This window comes from Myxine glutinosa, chromosome 5 (assembly GCF_964187855.1).
Source record: "Myxine glutinosa chromosome 5, kmMyxGlut1.1, whole genome shotgun sequence".
NCBI classification, from domain to species: Eukaryota; Metazoa; Chordata; class Myxini; order Myxiniformes; family Myxinidae; genus Myxine; species Myxine glutinosa.
This window is the reverse complement of record NC_136265.1, coordinates 23921525-23941819: the sequence shown is the minus strand read 5'-3', so window position 1 is coordinate 23941819 and position 20295 is coordinate 23921525. Positions and strand designations below refer to the sequence as shown.

Below are 20295 nucleotides of genomic sequence, written 5' to 3'. Positions count from 1 at the left end.
CGTGTCTGAATTGATAAAATTCATTTTCTCGGCAAACATAGGAGCACGTTGCAAACAAAAACGTTGCACCTCCATATCTTCGAAACCGCTCAATGAAAAAATTGATACATAGCTCATTGTCAAGTCCTCCCCATGGGGAATAAGATATGCTAATGATGATGTCATTATGATGCCTTCATTATGACATCATAATTCGTCAAGTGCAACGCTTGATCCGATCAGCATGAATTTTTTTCTCTGCAATTGTCCGACAGACACTAGATTTTCACCCCAAATTTTCACGCTTCCACCTGTTTGATTTTTAAATGATAATTATGACGTCATAGGTCACGTGGTACAGGCACCATCTTGGAAAAAACAAAAAACGTTGCACCTCTATATCTCCAAAACCACTCCATGAAAAAAATTGAAGCATAGCTCATTGTAACGAACTCCACATGGGGAATAAGCATTGTTAATGATGACGTCAATTGTGCCCAATTATGACATCATAATTCTTGTAAAAAGCTTGTACAAAGACAAGTACAAAGCTTGGTCCAATCAGTTTGAAATTTATTAGGCGTGACCTACGCAACAATTATATTGGAGAATGTAAATTTATGATGGGATCGGTCACGTGATCTGGCAGCCATACTGGCTCAAAGGAAAAAAAACCGTTCAAAAACAGAAGAGTTGGCTTGCACCAAGTTGACTACGTGGAGTAAGTATTGTCCTGTCAACTGCGATTAACACCGCAGGGTGACGAATGGCTGTAATGGTTTTATATTCCAAGGCGCGTAGCCAAAACTGGCGGATGGTCCGTCGTGCATGAGTGAGGGGACCAAAGTGCTTACCTCAGACGGACGGCCTCCACAAGGGTGTATTCCTCGAACCCACAACCACAGAAACGAGACAAGGAAAATCGACAATACAATGAATGAAAGGCAACAAATAATGGTTTAATGAAAATAAATGCAATATTATAAAAAGAATGTTGAGGTAAAATAACTCTTTGCTATTTCGAGGGACCCTCCACACAGACAAAAAACAGACAGGGGGAAGATAATGAAAATAAAACAATGGTCTTTTTCTTTATATATCTGTCGACACTCAGCTTGCACCCCGAGGTCATTGAAAGACATCGGCAGTATGAGATGGCCCGGCGCCGCTCGCGCGGGAAATGCCCCATCAATGGCGCCGAAACCCCCACGTCGAAAACGCCTAGGTGTGGGCAAACAGTTAACCGGCTCTCTTTGTTCCCACTGTCAAGCGAGACGCAACTTCCAACTCCTCCGAACAGCTCCACAGCCAACAACGCTCCAAGGTTTTCTGGGCTCCGACAGTTCTCCTCAAAACCTCACACGAGCCACCCAAGACAAAAGCGTCCGCCCACCTCGGGGCGTGGTCTGCCGGCCACAATAGTTTCCCCGCCCCTCCTCCCACTCTGGGGGTGTGGCCTTGATCCTTAGTCGGTTGATGGGCAGGGGTAGTTGACAGTCAATTACGAACCTTTAGAGGAGGGGTTTAATTGTCAGATCGGGAATGTTTGGCACTGTCTGCGCTGGTGGTTGTTGGTTAATGGACGGCCGTGATTTAATGGACGTTTTGTATGGCTGGCCTCGTAAATATAAAAACATAGGGAAAAATCACAGGGGGAAGCACACACTGGGGGAATTATCTTTAAACCCTACAAAATTAACATGCCTTCACTCCCGTGTGAAGTACACTTAAACAACCTAAAACTCAGTTTTTTTTTCTACTTATGTACATCGAAATGTCTTCCTTCTCGAACGCGGTCCATGCTAATTTATACAATCTTATCTCCACTATGGCAATTCGTCCTCTACCCCCACAAACATAACAGTATTCTATGTATACCATGTAGTTTTTTTCTGTTGTTGGCTTTGTTGTAGTTTTTTCTTTTCCCTTCGTTGATGTATATTTAAAGTTGATAAACGAGTAAATGCCTTGTTGCACCCAGAACACTTGAAGCGCTTCTCCCCTGAATGTACTTTCTGATGATGATATAAATATGATGATTGACTAAATGCCTTGTCGCACAAAGAACATTTGTAGGGCTTTTCTCCAGTATGAATCCTCATGTGTGCCTGGCAGTTAGAATTTTTTACGAACGATTTATTGCACAAACTGCACTTATACGGCTTCTCCCCAGTGTGAGTCCTTATGTGTACCCGACAGCTTGAGATGTGAGCGAATGTTTTATTGCACACAGTACACGCATATGGTTTCTCACCGGTGTGTTTCCGCATGTGTGCGTGGTACGTTGACCTCTGAAGAAATGATTTATTGCACAAGATGCACTTATATTGCTTCACACCAGTGTGAGTCCTTATGTGATTTTGATAGGTTAACATACGACGGAATAATTTATTACATACACTGCACTTGAAAGGCTTCTCTCCTGAATGAATCCTCATGTGTGCATACCGGTTTGAATCATAATTAAATGATTTACTGCATACAGTGCACTTATATAACTTCGCCCCAGTGTGGGTCCCCAGGTGTGCCTGTAATGTTGCTTTCCGAGTAAATGATTTATCGCACACACTGCACTTAAACGGCTTCTGCCCAGTATGGGTCATCATGTGTGCCTTAAGGACCGAGATGCGACTGAATGACTTACAGCACACACTGCACTTACATGGCTTCTCCCCAGTGTGAGTCCTCATGTGCATCTTAAGGGTGGAGATGCGACTGAATGATTTACAGCACACAATGCACTTACACGGTTTCTCCCCGGTGTGAGTCCTCATGTGCATCTTAAGGCCTGAGACGCGACAGAATGATTTACAGCACACGCCGCAGTTATGTGGCTTCTCCCCGGTATGAATCCTGGAGTGTTCCTCGTACTTCGACTTCCGATTAAATGATTTTCGACATATCGTGCACGTGTGAAGCTTTCCCCTCGTATGGGTCCTTTTGTGATTCTGGTAGGCGGACTTATTCTGATAAAACTTATTACATACACTGCATCTGAATGGTGTCTCTCCTGAACAAATCCTCAAACATACTTGGTGGGTTGAGTTCTGCTCAGATGCTTTATTGCACTTACTGCACTTTTTCGGACTTGTAACGGTGTTGGTATTCGTGTGTACCTGAGGGGACGAGGAGCAACTGAATAATCTATTGCATTCAGCGCACTTGTGGGTCTTTTCACACGTGTCAATCTTCACCTTTACCTGGTCATATTTTAAATTTTGTTTGGAATCCTTGGACTTCGCACAGTGACTCTTCTGATCTTGCTGCAAAGATCTCTCGGTAAAGGTATGGACATTCTTCGTCCTCGAAAACATCTTGAGGAGAGTCGTTGATTTCTCTGAAGAAAAAAGTCAGGATGTATATCAGAGACGTAAAAACAGCATCAACACAACGGTATGGATCTTATAAAGAAAAATTGCAAAATTAATGAAAACATCACTCAAAGACTAAGTGGGAATTCCCCGATGGACAATAAACTGGGACCTCACACTAACCAACGTGAAAGATCAACCAAACCAAGCAACTGTGATGTTCTGTGTAAAATTTCAAAGACTTTTGAAATGGGAAAAATGATTAAGGCAATTAATTATTCCATGATTATGTTATTGATGACATCAACTGTAAATAACATTGAGGGATGTTAATGAGGTTTCATGAAATATGAAGAAATTTATTCTCTGCACAATGTACGAGAACAAATGCCAAAAGCGGCCTACTTTTTCGCGTAACGAATCAACAGCAGTGTGTTAATATTATCATCATTAATATTTTCAAGTCCGTGCCTGATGAACACCAGCCTCGGACGAATAGCCGGACGGTCCTGAATTCTGAGGCGAACTCCGAATAATGGCGGTTGTTTTTATGGGGCGCACGGGACAGAAGGCTGCGAGGTGCTTACCTGGACGAAGCACACGGGTTAACCGAAACCCACAAACAAAGAAACACGAGACAACCAAAAAAAAAAGCCACAATAATGATTTCATGAAAGTAAAGCAATGAATAAAAAGAAAAATGAAAAATGAACGGAGGATCCTCCACGCAGACTCAAACACATACACAAAGGGAACAAATAAAATAAAAGCCAATCTCCTCAGCCGGTCGGCACTCAGCTTTGGCATCCCAACGAGATCGTTTGGTGCAGTCGGCAGTGGTGGCCAAGTCCAATGCTTCCCGCACCTGAACACCCGATATGGCACCGAGCCGAAGACGGCGGCGCACACAGAGCCGTCGAGCGAGCTGTGAAGATGGCCCTCTTTTTGCTTTCTCTCTGTCCGAAGTGCCAAGAGCCCCGCAAACCGCCGCCTTATTGCTCCTCTTTGACGGCCGCAACAACCTCCAAAGCGCCAAAAGTCCACACAACATAAGAGCAATATCGCATCTGTCCTGCTCACGCAAGAACCAGCCGAAAGCGAGAGTCAGATTCTTCTTCCTCCTTCCTCTCAAACCTTCTCGATGATATCACTCTGACCAATCCTGAGCCCCATCGAATCACCCCGTGTCTCCACGACCAATGACGATGCTCAGGGTGTGGCCTGCCGGTTACGATCCTCTGGAGGCGGGGTTTAGTTGCTGATTGAGAATGTTTGGGGTTCTGTCAGCAGTTATGTCGGTTGTTGGTCTGGTTTCCCTACTTATTACATTGAGATGCCTCCTACTCCTCCACGGTCCATGCTATTACTATACAATCCTATCAGTACTAGGGTATTTCATCATCTCCCCCAACAACCGTAACAATATTATTATTTTGACAAGATCATTAGATGGAATTGTCTGAGTAATGTGACGTTACAATCAATTTTACTTCAGGTAAGTGTATGGACCAGTGACTATAGCCTATACAGCGCCTGCGTGTAGGTACAGTAGTACCTCGCTTATTTCTTAGGATGAATTCCTGAAAAAGAGAGCGCTAATCGAAAATGCACTAAAAAGGGTCATTGTACATACCATTGTTTATATAATGATGACTTCCTGACAGCTTTCTTTCTTACGCAGGAGTGGTATATGAAGGCTTCTTTCGGGGTCTCAATGACAACACCAATAATAATTCAGATAGTAAGCATATTTTACAAATAACTAGAACGACACTCTTCCACTTCCGGACGTCGACCAACAGTCACGTGAAAAAGTAAGTACACCCCATGTAAAGTTTTCACCTTTCAACATATTTCAACATACAGCTATTTGATCTTCATTTCAACAATATTGATAGATAAAGGTGATATAATATAACAAATATCATGAAACATTTACATTTTGTAGTCCATTGTATAATTTAAATAAACATAAATGCAAATTTTGCATGTGGAAAAAGTAAGTACACCCTTGGCTCTAATAGGTGGTATTGCCCCCTTTGGCAGAAACAACCTCAAGTAGGCATTTCTTATAACTGTCTACCAGTCTCTGACATCGACTGGGAGAAATTTTTGCCCACTCCTCCATGCAGAATTCTTTCAGCTATGCGATGTTTGAGGGGTTTCTCGCATGCACAGCTCGTTTCAAATCCCCCCACAACATCTCAATGGGATTTAGATCCAGGCTTTGACTGGCCATTCCAGAACCCTCCATTTCTTTCTTTTCAGCCATTCCTTGGTGGATTTACTGGTATGTTTAGGGTCATTGTCATGTTGCAAGGTCCACCTTCGGTTGAACTTCAATTCTCCGACAGATGACCTCACATTATCCTCAAGCACCCTCTGGTACAATGAAGAATTCATAGTGGATTCTACGATGGTGAGCTGCCCAGGCCCTGATGCAGCAAAGCTGCCCCAAACCATAATATTTCCACCACCATGCTTTACAGTTGGTATCAGGTTCTTGTGGTCAAATGCTGTCTTTGGTTTTCGCCAAACATGTCTTCTGGTATTGTGGCCAAATAGCTCTACATTTGACTCATCTGTCCAGAGCACATTGTTCCAGAAGTGCTGGTCTTTGCCTGGGTGTTCATTGGCAAACTTTCGTCTTGCCCTGATTTTCTTTCTGGACAGCAAAGGTTTCCTCCTGGCACACCTCCCATGTAGATCAAATTTGTGCAGCCTCTTTCTAATGGTAGACTCGTGCACTTTGACATCAACAGTGGCAATAGCTACCTGTAGGTCCCGTGATGACATTGTGGTGTTCTTAGAGACTTCTTTCAGCATCTTGCGGTCTGCTCTCGGGCTGAACTTGCTGGGGCGGCCTGGCCTGAACAAGTTGGCAGTTGTTTGGAATCTTCTCCACTTGTAGATGATCTTCCGGACAGTCGAATGATTGATTTAAAATTGTTTGGAGATCTTTTTAAATCCCTTCCCAGACTCGTAGGCATCTATAACCTTCTTTCTGAAGGCCTCAGAGAGCTCTTTTGATCTTGGCATGGTGACGCCACACACTTCAACAACAAAGAGCAAACCAAACTAAATGTCTGAGGTTTAAATAAGACAGGTTCCTCCAAGATCCTCTCTAACGATGTTCTAATCATTTGCACCTGAGGTGGTGCACCTGATTCTAATTTTAGGTATTTGAAGTAGTGATAAATGTAGGAGTGTACTTACTTTTTCCACATGCGAAATTTGCATTTATGTTTATTTAAATTATACAATGGACTACAAAATGTAAATGTTTCATGATATTTGTTATATTATATCACCTTAATCTATCAATATTGTTGAAATGAAGATCAAATAGCTGTATGTTGAAATATGTTGAAAAAGTCAAAACTTTGCATGGGGTGTACTTACTTTTTCACGTGACTGTATATATGCCTTTTCCCACATTATTACATCATTATAGATACTTGTACCAAGTTTGATTTAAATCCATTCAGCTGTTCTCAAGTATCACATTTCTACCTGACGTGACCTCTGACCTTTGATATTCGATGGTGAAATCTAATCAGTTCATCATTGCATCATAATATATACTTATATCATAAAAGTTTGATAAAAATCCCATCACTGGTTCACATGATAGTGTAGTAACAGAATTTTTACTGAACCTTTGACCTTTTGACCTTTGACCTCTTGACCCTATAAGATAATCTATTTATCTTTACATCATTATACATCGTTGTACCAAGTTTGACTTCGTTCCCTTCAGCCATTCTAAAGTTATTGCGGTAACGAAAACCCATTACAGACTCTGACCTATGACCTTTGACCTCTAGATGTCTACATTTAATCAGTTCATCTTTGCACCATAATGTCTACTTCTACCAAGTTTGGTCAAAATCCCATCACCGGTTCACAGCTCGGCAACAGAACTTTTACCGAATGTGACGTCGGACTTTTGACCTATTGACCCCATAATCTAATCAGTTAATCTTTGTATCATTGTACATCCTTGTACCAAGTTTGACTTAGATCCCTTTGGCTGTTCTTTAGTTACCGCGGTAACGAAAACCTCTCACTGACACATGGACGGACAGTTGGACAGACAACCCGAAAATATAATGCCTTCACGACTTAGCCTGGTGTTGGCTTAGCGGTTAGGGTGCCGGCTTGGGATCCTAGAATCCTGGGTTAGAATCCTGGTCGATCGCTAAATTAACACCAGGGGGGTTGACTCAGCCTGTCATCCTTCCGAGGTCGGCAAATTGAGTACCAGCTTGCTGGGATGAATGATCCCGGTGTGTACCCCGGTTTAGAATAGGTACACCGTATCCCTGCGCATCGTAAGAGGTGACCAAGGGTTGGCGTCAGGAAGGGTATCCGGCCATAAAAACATTGCCTCAAACAGGGAACCATGATTGTCATGGGGCCCGCAAGGCTAACCCCTGCTCTAGCGGGGAAAATGGCCTTAAAACGATCATTCATTCATTCATTCATTCACGACTTCGTCGGCAGAGGCATAAAATAATTATTTTTAAAATTATAATAACATCAGTAAGTATTAACAAAAACATAAAATATGTACAAATATCAATGAAAGGAATAATTGCCATTGCTTCTACTCTGCTCCAAATCCTACATGGCAGTGGTGGGAGACGAGGTGGGAGGAGCCTCATCCTACTCCAAAATGAAGGTGGAGTAAACAGTACTGATTGGTTCAGAGTGTGTGCATGCAGTACAGACAATAAGGCAGGTGCATTTACTCTGCAAATGCTGTGTTATGGATTTTCTTATTTATTTTTTTCGTAAAGGTTTTCATAAATGAACGTAGAGCAGCAACGAAGGCTGGAAAGGGTGGAAATGCGAATGGTTCGGTGGATGTGCGGAGTATCGTTAAGAGAGAGGAAGACAAATGATGAATTGCGAAAGATGATGGGAATAGAGCCTGTGATGGATGCTGTGAAGAGGAACAGGTTGAGATGGTTTGGTCATGTGTTGAGGAAGGATGAAAGCGACTGGTTGAGAAGAGTGATGGAAATTAATGTAGAAGGAAGTAGAGGACGGGGAAGACCGAGAAAGACTTGGCTAAAGATGGTGTAAGAAGAAATGCGGGCAAGGGGGTTAACAAGGGGAGATGCAGAAAATAGGGCAAAATGGAGAAGATTGTCATGGGGACCGCAAGGCTAACCCCCGCTCTAGCAGGGAAAATGGCCTTAAAATGCCTGTTGTTGTTGTTGTTGTTGTTTGTTTGTTTGTTTGTTTGTTTGTTGTAAAGGTTTTCTCCGGCCAGGACAGAGAGCTGTATTGTATAACGAATGAGTGTTCTATGGGGCAGCTTTAAGTGAGGTATTACTGTACACATGTGCACGTCCAATTTTCTCCAAATTTCCCTCAGGTGAGTATTGAACGATTCACCAGATTGCGTATGTTCGTACGATTATACCTGAATTATGTTGGATAGGAAATGAAGAAAGAATATGTCAGCTCATCAGCCGAATAAATGCTTGTTGCTCCAAAAGTCATAAATGTTACCCACGATTCCAGTCTTTGGAGAGCGAGGGATACAATATGCAATGAGAGAAATTGATTCCCGTCTTGCAGATGTTTCAGCACCAACACAACTTCAAACTGATCGTGGCATTGATCAAAAATGATAAAATAATTCCAAGTTTGACCAGCTCTCCAAAACACGAGAAACATTTTCGTTTCTGATGACAAACTGTTTCGGTACACCATTTTTGCTCATTTTGGTTTGCTTCTGTTTGGACAACTTCCAGGAATTTCCATTTTGTGGGACGTACTGTAACACGTCTTGATAGATCACAGTTACCCCGGATGATTTTATTCCGAGAAAGGCTGAGCTGCCCAATTGCCTTGATTCAAACTATTCGTAGGAACATTCTAGTGGCGTCCTCGTGTGAGGTTGGTGGGGAATTTCCCACCAAGGTGACAGAGCAAGAAGGCCGGCTCACAAACTCAACGAAACAATATATTTACAAAATTAAAACTCGCAATGATTTAACACATGCACACGCATGCACACTAGTGTGTTCAAGCTCGTGTGTGTTTGAGCTAGTGTGTGTTTGAGCTGGTGTGTATTTGAGCTAGTGTGCATTTGAGCGAGTGTGTGTTTGAGCTAGTCTGTATTTGAGCTAGTGTGTGTTTGAGCAAGTGTGCATTTGAGCTGGTGTGTATTTGAGCTCGTGTGTGTTTGAGCTAGTGTGTGTTTGAGCTAGTGTGTGTTTGAGTTAGTGTGTGTTTGAGCTAGTGTGTGTTTGAGCTAGTGTGTGTTTGAGCTAGTGTGTGTTTGAGCTAGTGTGTGTTTGCGCTAGTGTGTGTTTGAGCTAGTGTGCGTATTTGAGCTAGTGTGTGTATTTGAGCTAGTGTGCGTTTGAGCGAGTGTGTATTTGAGGTAGTGTGCGTTTGAGCTAGTGTGCGTTTGAGCTAGTGTGTGTTTGAGCTAGTGTGTATTTGAGCTAGTGTGCATTTGAGCTAGTGTGCGTATTTGAGCTAGTGTGCGTATTTGAGCTAGTGTGCGTATTTGAGCTAGTGTGCGTTTGAGCGAGTGTGCATTTGAGCGAGTGTGTATTTGAGCTAGTGTGCGTTTGAGCTAGTGTGTGTTTGAGCTAGTGTGTGTTTGAGCTCGTGTGTGTTTGAGCTCGTGTGTGTTTGAGCTAGGGTGTGTTTCAACTAGTGTGCTCAAGCTTGTGTGCGTTTGAGCTAGTGTGTGTTTGAGCTGGTATGCGATTGTGCGTTTGAACGAGTGTGTGTTTGAGCTAGTGTGCATTTGAGCTAGTGTGTGTTTGAACTAGTGTGCTCAAGCTTGTATGTGTTTGAGCTAGTGTGTGTTTGAGCTGGTATGCGATTGTGCGTTTGAACAAGTGTGTGTTTGAGCTAGTATGTGTTTGAGCGAGTATGCGATTGTGCGTTTGAGCTAGTGTGTGTTTGAGCTAGTATGTGATTGTGTGTTTGAGCTAGTGTGTGTTTGAGCTAGTATGTGTTTGAGCTATTATGCGATTGTGCGTTTGAGCTAGTGTGTGTTTGAGCTAGTATGCGATTGTGCGTTTGAACTAGTGTGTGTTTGAGCTAGTATGCGATTGTGCGTTTGAGCTAGTGTGTGTTTGAGCTAGTATGCGATTGTGCGTTTGAGCTAGTGTGTGTTTGAGCTAGTATGCGATTGTGCGTTTGAGCTAGTGTGTGTTTGAGCTAGTATGCGATTGTGCGTTTGAGCTAGTGTGTGTTTGAGCTAGTATGTGATTGTGCGTTTGAGCTAGTGTGTGTTTGAGCCAGTATGCGATTGTGCGTTTTTTTTGTTGTTGTTGTTTTTTTGTATACAAGATCGAGGCTCGTGAAAGAGCGAACATTAATCACACAAAAAGTCAAACCGACACATAAAACACAAAATAAGGGGAGCGGTAGACAAGATGGGGAGAGAGGGGGAAGGACACAAACACAACATTTGAGAGCAGGAACATCGGGAGAAATGTGGGAGGGGGATGGCTTGGGAGGAGGTGGGAGAGGTATAAAACATATGGACAATGCAAGGACTTCCAGGAAAGAAGTTGGAATTTCAAAAAAAAGTGTATCTGGGGTGAATTAGCGGGGGTAGAAAAGATCAAGGTTTTGGATACAACAACAACCACAACAACAACATGCATTTTAATGGCCATTTTCCCGACTAGAGCGCGGGTTAGCCTTGCGGTCCCCATGACAATCTTCTCCATTTTGCCCTATTTTCTGCATCTCTCCTTGTTAACCCCTTGCCCGCATTTCTTCTTCCACCATCTTTAGCCAAGTCTTTCTCGGTCTTCCCCGTCCTCTACTTCCTTCTACATTCATTTCCATCACTCTTCTCAACCAGTCGCTTTCATCCTTCCTCAACACATGACGAAACCATCTCAACCTGTTCCTCTTCACAGCATCAATCACAGGCTCTATTCCCATCATCTTTCGCAATTCATCATTTGTCTTCCTCTCTCTCAACGATACTCTGCACATCCGTCGAACCATTCGCATTTCCACCCTTTCCAACCTTCGTTGCTGCTCTACGTTCATTACCCATGTCTCGCTCCCATAAATCATAACACTTCTCTCACATGCAGCATACACCTTTCCCTTCAGCTTCAACGACACTCCCCTCATCATCAGCACGCCACTCAGTTCCCGAAACTTCTTCCATGCACATCTCACTCGAGCAACCGTTGCCGAGTCTGATCCACCTTCTCCATTCAGCATGTCTCCGAGGTAGCAAAATGTTTTCACACCTTCCAGCTTCACGCCATCTCCAAGATCCAACTCAATATTTCCTCCGTCTGCAGCTCCCTCTGTGCACACCTTACATTTGAATGTAGCTGCCATACTGGTTAATGACCCTCTCAGACCACTACATTTTTGATGAACCCACTCAGCGCACATTGTACATTGAATGGAGTTCACTCCGACACCCTCCCGACACACAGCACAGGGCCACTTCCCAGTTCTTTCCACCTCACCACATGCTTTACCACTTGCCATCACCTTCGTCTTTCCGATATTCACCTTCAGACCTTTTGTCTCCGTACATTCCTTCCACTTGTTCATCTTTTCCTTCAGTCCATCCATACTTTCCGCAATCAACACCAGATCATCTGCATACAACAACTCCCACGGTAAACCCTCCTTTACGTTCTGAGCCAGCACCTCCATCACAGCTACAAATAGTAGTAGACTTAGTACCAACCCCTGATGCACTACCACCTTCACATCAAACTCACCACTGTTCCCGTCCTTCGTCCTTACAGCTGTGCGCGCTCTTTTGTACATTGCCATCACTACTCTGATCAACCATTCCTCCACTCCTAACTTCCTCAATGCCCATGTCAATACTTTGCATGGAACTGTGGAAGTGTAACTCAGTGTAACATATTGATTGGCCCTGGTAACTTATTAATTAACCTGGTAACAAAGCAGATACATTTTATGTGTATGAACAATGTAATCTCTTGAAACACCTGGTCAAGGCCCCAGGCTAGAGCACCCCCCCCTGCTGTGTAAATGGAAATCACAGCAGGAGGGGAGCGAGCTGATGCCAGGACTCGGTGCGATGCATGACCTCGGGACATTAGCGGAGAGGAGATTAAGTCCAGTTTGGCGATATAACGAGAGCAAACGTTGAGTAAAGTAGACTTGTCCTCAGAAGCCCTGCCCGACGGAACGATGGAATGAACGAGTACGGCGCTGCGGAAGAACATCAGCCGAACGAAAAGGACCATGGAAAAGAGTTAATCTCAGCCATTGAATAATGCGGTATTATTTGGTAAATGGAATGAAGTGAATAATAAACCAGACCTTTTGGTAAACCTGAGTCCGGTCATTGGAGTCCTGTGAGTCATACACGAAATTCTACCACAATATGGAGGCACCGCTGGGATTTCGAGTGGACGTCGCCAAGGTGAGCATGTAAGCATGACGTCTTGGGGATCTGTCCATTATGAAATATGAATTCTGAAGATGGAGGATTTGGTGTGTGGGACTTGCATTCCGTAGGTAATCCAAGGAGTGTAAAAGTATTTTTGTCACGACCGTCCAAGGTAAAAGTCACGGATGGAACGGTTTAAATGATTCTATTATTCGTGTGTTTGCGAGGATGCGTACGGTATACGCTGGGTGTTAAGAGCCTTACTCTGGTCTGCGGGCAAGTCGGCTCATGAAGTGCACCATGAGGCGATTTGTTTGCCGGGTCGGTAAGGTTCGGTAAGGTCCGTACACGTGTACAATCGTGTACACCCGTTTTAAATAGAGAATTTTTTTTCAGTTTTCCCGCCATAACTAAAACTTGTTGTGTTTTTTTTGACGAAATTTGCTAGATAAATAGCATGGGTGACACGGATTAAATGATTTTATGATTATGAATTAATGAGAAAATGATTTTATATTTAAATATAAAAATTGATCTGCTTGGTGTTAGTTTAAGGGCTGTTCCAAATTTATCTTGATTATGAGACAAAAACAGCAGAATGGGAATCAACAGACAATGGAACAGCTCGCGACGAGTGTTTGTGGGTGACAACCACCCTCTGGTCGAGGCTCATAGAAGGGGTGATGCTTACTGATTCGGCACGCTTAAAATAGGTGTTAATGGTTTACGAATGTTTAGAGGTCATTGCAATGTGATAATAACACTTGTTGGAACTTGTTGTTGGAACTTGCTGTTGGCACTTGTTGGAACTTGTTGGAACTTGTTGTTGGAACTTGTTGTTGGAACTTGCTGTTGGCACTTGTTGAAACTTGTTGGAACTTGTTGTTGGAACTTGCTGTTGGAACTTGTTGTTGGAACTTGTTGTTGGAACTTGCTGTTGGAACTTGTTGTTGGAACTTGTTGTTGGAACTTGCTGTTGGAACTTGCTGTTGGAACTTGTTGGAACTTGTTGTTGGAACTTGTTGTTGGAACTTGCTGTTGGCACTTGTTGGAACTTGTTGGAACTTGTTGTTGGAACTTGTTGTTGGAACTTGCTGTTGGAACTTGCTGTTGGAACTTGTTGGAACTTGTTGTTGGAACTTGTTGTTGGAACTTGCTGTTGGAACTTGCTGTTGGAACTTGTTGGAACTTGTTGTTGGAACTTGTTGTTGGAACTTGCTGTTGGCACTTGTTGGAACTTGTTGGAACTTGTTGTTGGAACTTGTTGTTGGAACTTGCTGTTGGCACTTGTTGGAACTTGTTGGAACTTGTTGTTGGAACTTGTTGTTGGAACTTGCTGTTGGAACTTGTTGGAACTTGTTGTTGGAACTTGTTGTTGGAACTTGCTGTTGGCACTTGTTGGAACTTGTTGGAACTTGTTGTTGGAACTTGTTGTTGGAACTTGCTGTTGGCACTTGTTGGAACTTGTTGGAACTTGTTGTTGGAACTTGTTGTTGGAACTTGCTGTTGGAACTTGTTGGAACTTGTTGTTGGAACTTGTTGTTGGAACTTGCTGTTGGCACTTGTTGGAACTTGTTGTTGGAACTTGCTGTTGGAACTTGTTGGAACTTGTTGTTGGAACTTGCTGTTGGAACTTGTTGGAACTTGTTGTTGGAACTTGCTGTTGGAACTTGTTGGAACTTGTTGTTGGAACTTGCTGTTGGAACTTGTTGGAACTTGTTGTTGGAACTTGCTGTTGGCACTTGTTGGAACTTGTTGGAACTTGTTGTTGGAACTTGTTGTTGGAACTTGCTGTTGGAACTTGTTGTTGGAACTTGTTGTTGGAACTTGCTGTTGGAACTTGCTGTTGGAACTTGTTGTTGGAACTTGTTGTTGGAACTTGCTGTTGGAACTTGTTGTTGGAACTTGTTGGAACTTGCTGTTGGAACTTGTTGGAACTTGTTGTTGGAACTTGTTGTTGGAACTTGCTGTTGGCACTTGTTGGAACTTGTTGGAACTTGTTGTTGGAACTTGTTGTTGGAACTTGCTGTTGGAACTTGCTGTTGGAACTTGTTGGAACTTGTTGTTGGAACTTGCTGTTGGCACTTGTTGGAACTTGTTGGAACTTGTTGTTGGAACTTGTTGTTGGAACTTGCTGTTGGAACTTGCTGTTGGAACTTGTTGGAACTTGTTGTTGGAACTTGTTGTTGGAACTTGCTGTTGGAACTTGCTGTTGGAACTTGTTGGAACTTGTTGTTGGAACTTGTTGTTGGAACTTGCTGTTGGCACTTGTTGGAACTTGTTGGAACTTGTTGTTGGAACTTGTTGTTGGAACTTGCTGTTGGCACTTGTTGGAACTTGTTGTTGGAACTTGTTGTTGGAACTTGCTGTTGGAACTTGCTGTTGGAACTTGTTGGAACTTGTTGTTGGAACTTGTTGTTGGAACTTGCTGTTGGCACTTGTTGGAACTTGTTGGAACTTGTTGTTGGAACTTGCTGTTGGAACTTGCTGTTGGAACTTGTTGGAACTTGTTGTTGGAACTTGTTGTTGGAACTTGCTGTTGGCACTTGTTGGAACTTGTTGGAACTTGTTGTTGGAACTTGTTGTTGGAACTTGCTGTTGGAACTTGCTGTTGGAACTTGTTGGAACTTGTTGTTGGAACTTGTTGTTGGAACTTGCTGTTGGCACTTGTTGGAACTTGTTGGAACTTGTTGTTGGAACTTGTTGTTGGAACTTGCTGTTGGCACTTGTTGGAACTTGTTGGAACTTGTTGTTGGAACTTGCTGTTGGAACTTGCTGTTGGAACTTGCTGTTGGAACTTGTTGGAACTTGTTGTTGGAACTTGTTGTTGGAACTTGCTGTTGGCACTTGTTGGAACTTGTTGGAACTTGTTGTTGGAACTTGTTGTTGGAACTTGCTGTTGGCACTTGTTGGAACTTGTTGGAACTTGTTGTTGGAACTTGTTGTTGGAACTTGCTGTTGGAACTTGCTGTTGGAACTTGTTGGAACTTGTTGTTGGAACTTGTTGTTGGAACTTGCTGTTGGCACTTGTTGGAACTTGTTGGAACTTGTTGTTGGAACTTGCTGTTGGAACTTGCTGTTGGAACTTGCTGTTGGAACTTGTTGGAACTTGTTGTTGGAACTTGCTGTTGGAACTTGTTGGAACTTGTTGTTGGAACTTGTTGTTGGAACTTGCTGTTGGCACTTGTTGGAACTTGTTGGAACTTGTTGTTGGAACTTGTTGTTGGAACTTGTTGTTGGAACTTGTTGTTGGAACTTGCTGTTGGAACTTGTTGTTGGAACTTGTTGGAACTTGTTGTTGGAACTTGCTGTTGGAACTTGTTGTTGGAACTTGTTGTTGGAACTTGCTGTTGGAACTTGTTGTTGGAACTTGTTGGAACTTGTTGTTGGAACTTGCTGTTGGAACTTGTTGTTGGAACTTGTTGTTGGAACTTGCTGTTGGAACTTGCTGTTGGAACTTGCTGTTGGAACTTGTTGTTGGAACTTGCTGTTGGAACTTGTTGTTGGAACTTGTTGTTGGAACTTGCTGTTGGAACTTGCTGTTGGAACTTGTTGTTGGAACTTGTTGTTGGAACTTGTTGTTGGAACTTGTTGGAACTTGTTGTTGGAACTTGCTGTTGGAACTTGTTGTTGGAACTTGTTGTTGGAACTTGTTGTTGGAACTTGCTGTTGGAACTTGCTGTTGGAACTTGTTGTTGGAACTTGTTGTTGGAACTTGTTGTTGGAACTTGTTGGAACTTGCTGTTGGAACTTGTTGGAACTTGTTGTTGGAACTTGTTGTTGGAACTTGCTGTTGGCACTTGTTGGAACTTGTTGGAACTTGTTGTTGGAACTTGTTGTTGGAACTTGCTGTTGGAACTTGCTGTTGGAACCCGTACTTATTTAATTAATTACATTTCTTATTACATTACAGTAATTACATTACAGTAATTACCTGAGGTAATTACAGTAATTACAGTTCCGGTAATTACAGTAATTACAGTAATCATTACAGTAATTGCAGTAATCTTATTACAGTAATTACATTACATTAACTCAGGCACCTTTTGAGTAAGGAAGCTGATATTTGGACATGACACTGACCAAGGGATGTGGCTGTCAAGGAAAATATTGATTTATTGATTAATCATTTAATAAATTAACTCGTTGATTTATAAATGACTTATTTAATTAAAATTCCTGAGAGATACATCTTCGGATGAAATACTTGCAGATTGGTTATGCTATGAGCCAATTGATTAAGGAAAATATTTTGTGATGGCCATATTGGCAATTTCGTGGCCATATTCGTGGCAACTCAGTTAGTGCCACTGCACCTTTAAAATGCATCCCTGCGTTCATTTTTCGATCGATTGAGTTGAAATTTTGAACAATCGGATCTGGACTGTCGTTGTTAACGACTCTAGCATGCACTCGTCCAATCAGGATGGAGCGGTATGGTCCCCGGATTATCACTGCCCGCAGTTTTAATTAATTTTACTTTCCTCTTGGTCATATAATTTTGAAGACATGCATGTCATGATAGAGGAAATGTTTGTTCTGTTGAACGGAATAAATGTTGTTTATTTGAGTGGATGGGTATTTTTGTGTATTTTGTATATATTTTCACGACTAATTCCAGTTAACATCCTGCAAAATTTGCTCGTTTGCTGGCCGAGTCGAAATTGCGTTGAGTTTCTATGGCATGCGCCATTAAAAGCGCTGTGTAATGGTTGAGCTCCCTTTATTTCGTTTTGGTCATGCGGATGAGCAGACAAAGTGACGAATGCTGCGGCTGGAGCAGTAGAAGCGATGTTTTTTAATGGAAACGATGTAATGAGTAATAAACGTGGGAGGGGGCAACACCACGCATACCTCTTTTAAGGTGTGTATAAACCCTGGAATATTTCAGCAATCAATACAATGCTGAAACTATGTAAGTGAAGTGAATGAGTAATTTAATAAGTAATTTAATAAGTAATTTAATAAGTAATTTAATAAGTAATTTAATAAGTAATTTAATAAGTAATTTAATGAGTAATTTAATGAGGAATAAACGTGGGAGGGGGCAACACCACGCATACCTCTTTTAAGGTGTGTATAAACCCTGGAATATTTCAGCAATCAATACAATGCTGAAACTATGTAAGTGAAGTGAATGAGTAATTTAATAAGTAATTTAATAAGTAATTTAATAAGTAATTTAATAAGTAATTTAATAAGTAATTTAATAAGTAATTTAATGAGTAATTTAATGAGGAATAAACGTGGGAGGGGGCAACACCACGCATACCTCTTTTAAGGTGTGTATAAACCCTGGAATAAACGTGGGAGGGGGCAACACCACACATACCTCTTTTAAGGTGTGTATAAACCCTGGAATATTTCAGCAATCAATACGATGCTGAAATGATGTAATTTATTGTGTAATATGGTCGACCTTGGGTTTGTTTGGGTTTGTTGTTTATTTTTGTGGGTGTCTATTTTTGAGTATTTTGGATATATTTTCACGACTAATTCCAGTTATCGTCCTGCAAAAGGTCTGCTCGTTCTTTTCCTTTGAGTCGTAAATTCCTGTTGAATTCTCATTAAAAAGCGGAATTAAGTACGCTGTGTGATGATGGAGATCCTTGATGACGAATCAGGAATAGTGAATGAGCAGACAAATATCACGGATGGTACACCAGATAGGGAAAATGTAGATGAAACCCCTTTTGCTCAGGTGCTGTGTAGCGCTGCACAAAGATCCATATGAGCGGGGCCTGGGTGCTGTGTAATTAGTACACAAAGAACCAATTACTAGGGTGCTGAATAAACACAAAGATCCATTTTTGGAGCTGGTTCTCCCGGTGCTGTGATTTATTCAAAGAACCAAAATCTTGTAAGAATTAAGATATGAATTGTCGACATCATAAATACTTTAATATATGTAACGATTTTTGTAACGATCATCCTGCAAAAGGTCTGCTCGTTCTTTTCCTTTGAGTCGTAAAATCCTGTTGAATTCTCATTAGAATGCGGAATTAAGTACGCTGTGTGATGATGGAGATCCTTGATGACGAATCAGGAATAGTGAATGAGCAAACAAATATCACGGATGCTGCGGCTGGAGCAGGGGAAGCGATTTTTGAATTGTTCAGTGATTATTCGATATTGTTATGACTTATTGTCAATAGGTATACTAAGTGGCCATGAGGTAGCCTGTTGCTATGTACAGTTTTATTCTATTGTTGATTATACCACATAGCTGTGGTGATAAAGGAAATGTTCGTTTTAAATAGATGATTATGATAGGACCATGACTATAAAATCATGATGATTATTATGAATGATATCATAGGGTTCAAATGCAGAATGCTGCATGAACTTGGGAAAGAACTTTCAAGCCCTATGGGATAAATTGGGTATTACAAGCGATGGAGTTTCAAAATTTAGCATGATTGAAGAAATTTTACAGTCTTATTTCAGGAGTTTTACGAAATTTATATTGCCAAGAGATTTTGGATACTATTAAAAGAAAAATGATGAGATGTTTTTTCCCAATGAACTTTAATATCTGCCATCCATTTTGGCTGTCTCACGAATGAAGGATGAGTTGCCTTTAGTGGTTGCAAAGAAAATTTGTGGAGACCAGGCAAAAATGGGGAAATATGTCAGATATGACCCTAGGACAGGACGGTGATTCATCAATTAACATGAGGTACGAACCAGAGGTGACGACCGATGAGATTCGATCTCAGTCAATGGATGGACCTGTCCTGACATCATTGGGGAAAGGGCTTATGCAAGGAGTCATCCAAAATGATTAATTGATTTATTGATGAATATTGATGAATTAATTGAAATTGAATAATTGATTGAATTGTTAATTGATTGAATTTAATTGATTGAATTTAATTGAATAAATTTAACTGAATAAATTGAACTGAATAAATTGAATTGAATATATTGATTGTTTGATTAATGAAAATGCTGGTCTCAAGAAAGAAGCTTTGATATCTTTGCGAGATATTATCAATGTGGAGACAACCTGGAAAATTGAGCAAGGTGGTGAGTTTATATACAGACTAGCAGAGGTACCCGGCTTTGCACGGGAGTGGGAGGAGGAGGGGAGGGGGAAGAGGAGGGGAGGGGGAACGGGGGGGGAGGGGGGAGGGGGGAAGCGGGGGAGGGAGGGAGGGAAGGAGGGAGGGGGGAAGAGGAGGGGGAGGGGGAATGGGGGGGGAGGGGAATGGGGGAGGGGGTGGAGGGGAAGGGGGGGGAGGGAAGGGTGCGGGGGTGCCCAGGGGAAGAAGGGCCCCTCCCCTCCCCCTCTCCCCCCCCCCTTTCCCCTCCCCCCCCTCCCCTCCCCCTTCCTCCCCCTCCCCCTCCCCCTTTCCCCCTCCCCCTCCCCCCCTCCCATCCCCTTCCCCCTCGTTCCCCTCCCCTTCTCTTCCCCCTCCCCTCCTCCTCCCCCTTCACACCAGGGGGGTTGACTCAGCCTGTCATCCCACCGAGGTCGGAAGTCGGAACTCATTGTCGTCAATAAATGTAGCCTGTATGTTTCACTCTTTGTCACATGCCGTTGGTCCCATGTCAATCGGATGAAGTTGAAAAAGTAACGTTACGAAGGTTCTCTGGGACGTACTGATTCCGAAT

At 42.4% G+C, this 20295-nt stretch overlaps 1 protein-coding gene across 1 annotated transcript in view; it reads right to left on the bottom strand.

Annotated features, from left to right (window-relative positions):
* Positions 1 to 917: 917 nt before the first annotated feature.
* LOC144892220 (uncharacterized) overlaps positions 918 to 20295 on the bottom strand; it is a 42385-nt gene continuing 23007 nt past the window's right edge. Inside the window, exon 4 of the mRNA XM_078777716.1 lies at positions 918 to 3316. Coding sequence (XP_078633842.1) covers positions 1848 to 3316 — 1469 coding nt within the window. The 3' untranslated portion in view covers positions 918 to 1847. The remainder of the gene's footprint in view (positions 3317 to 20295) is intronic.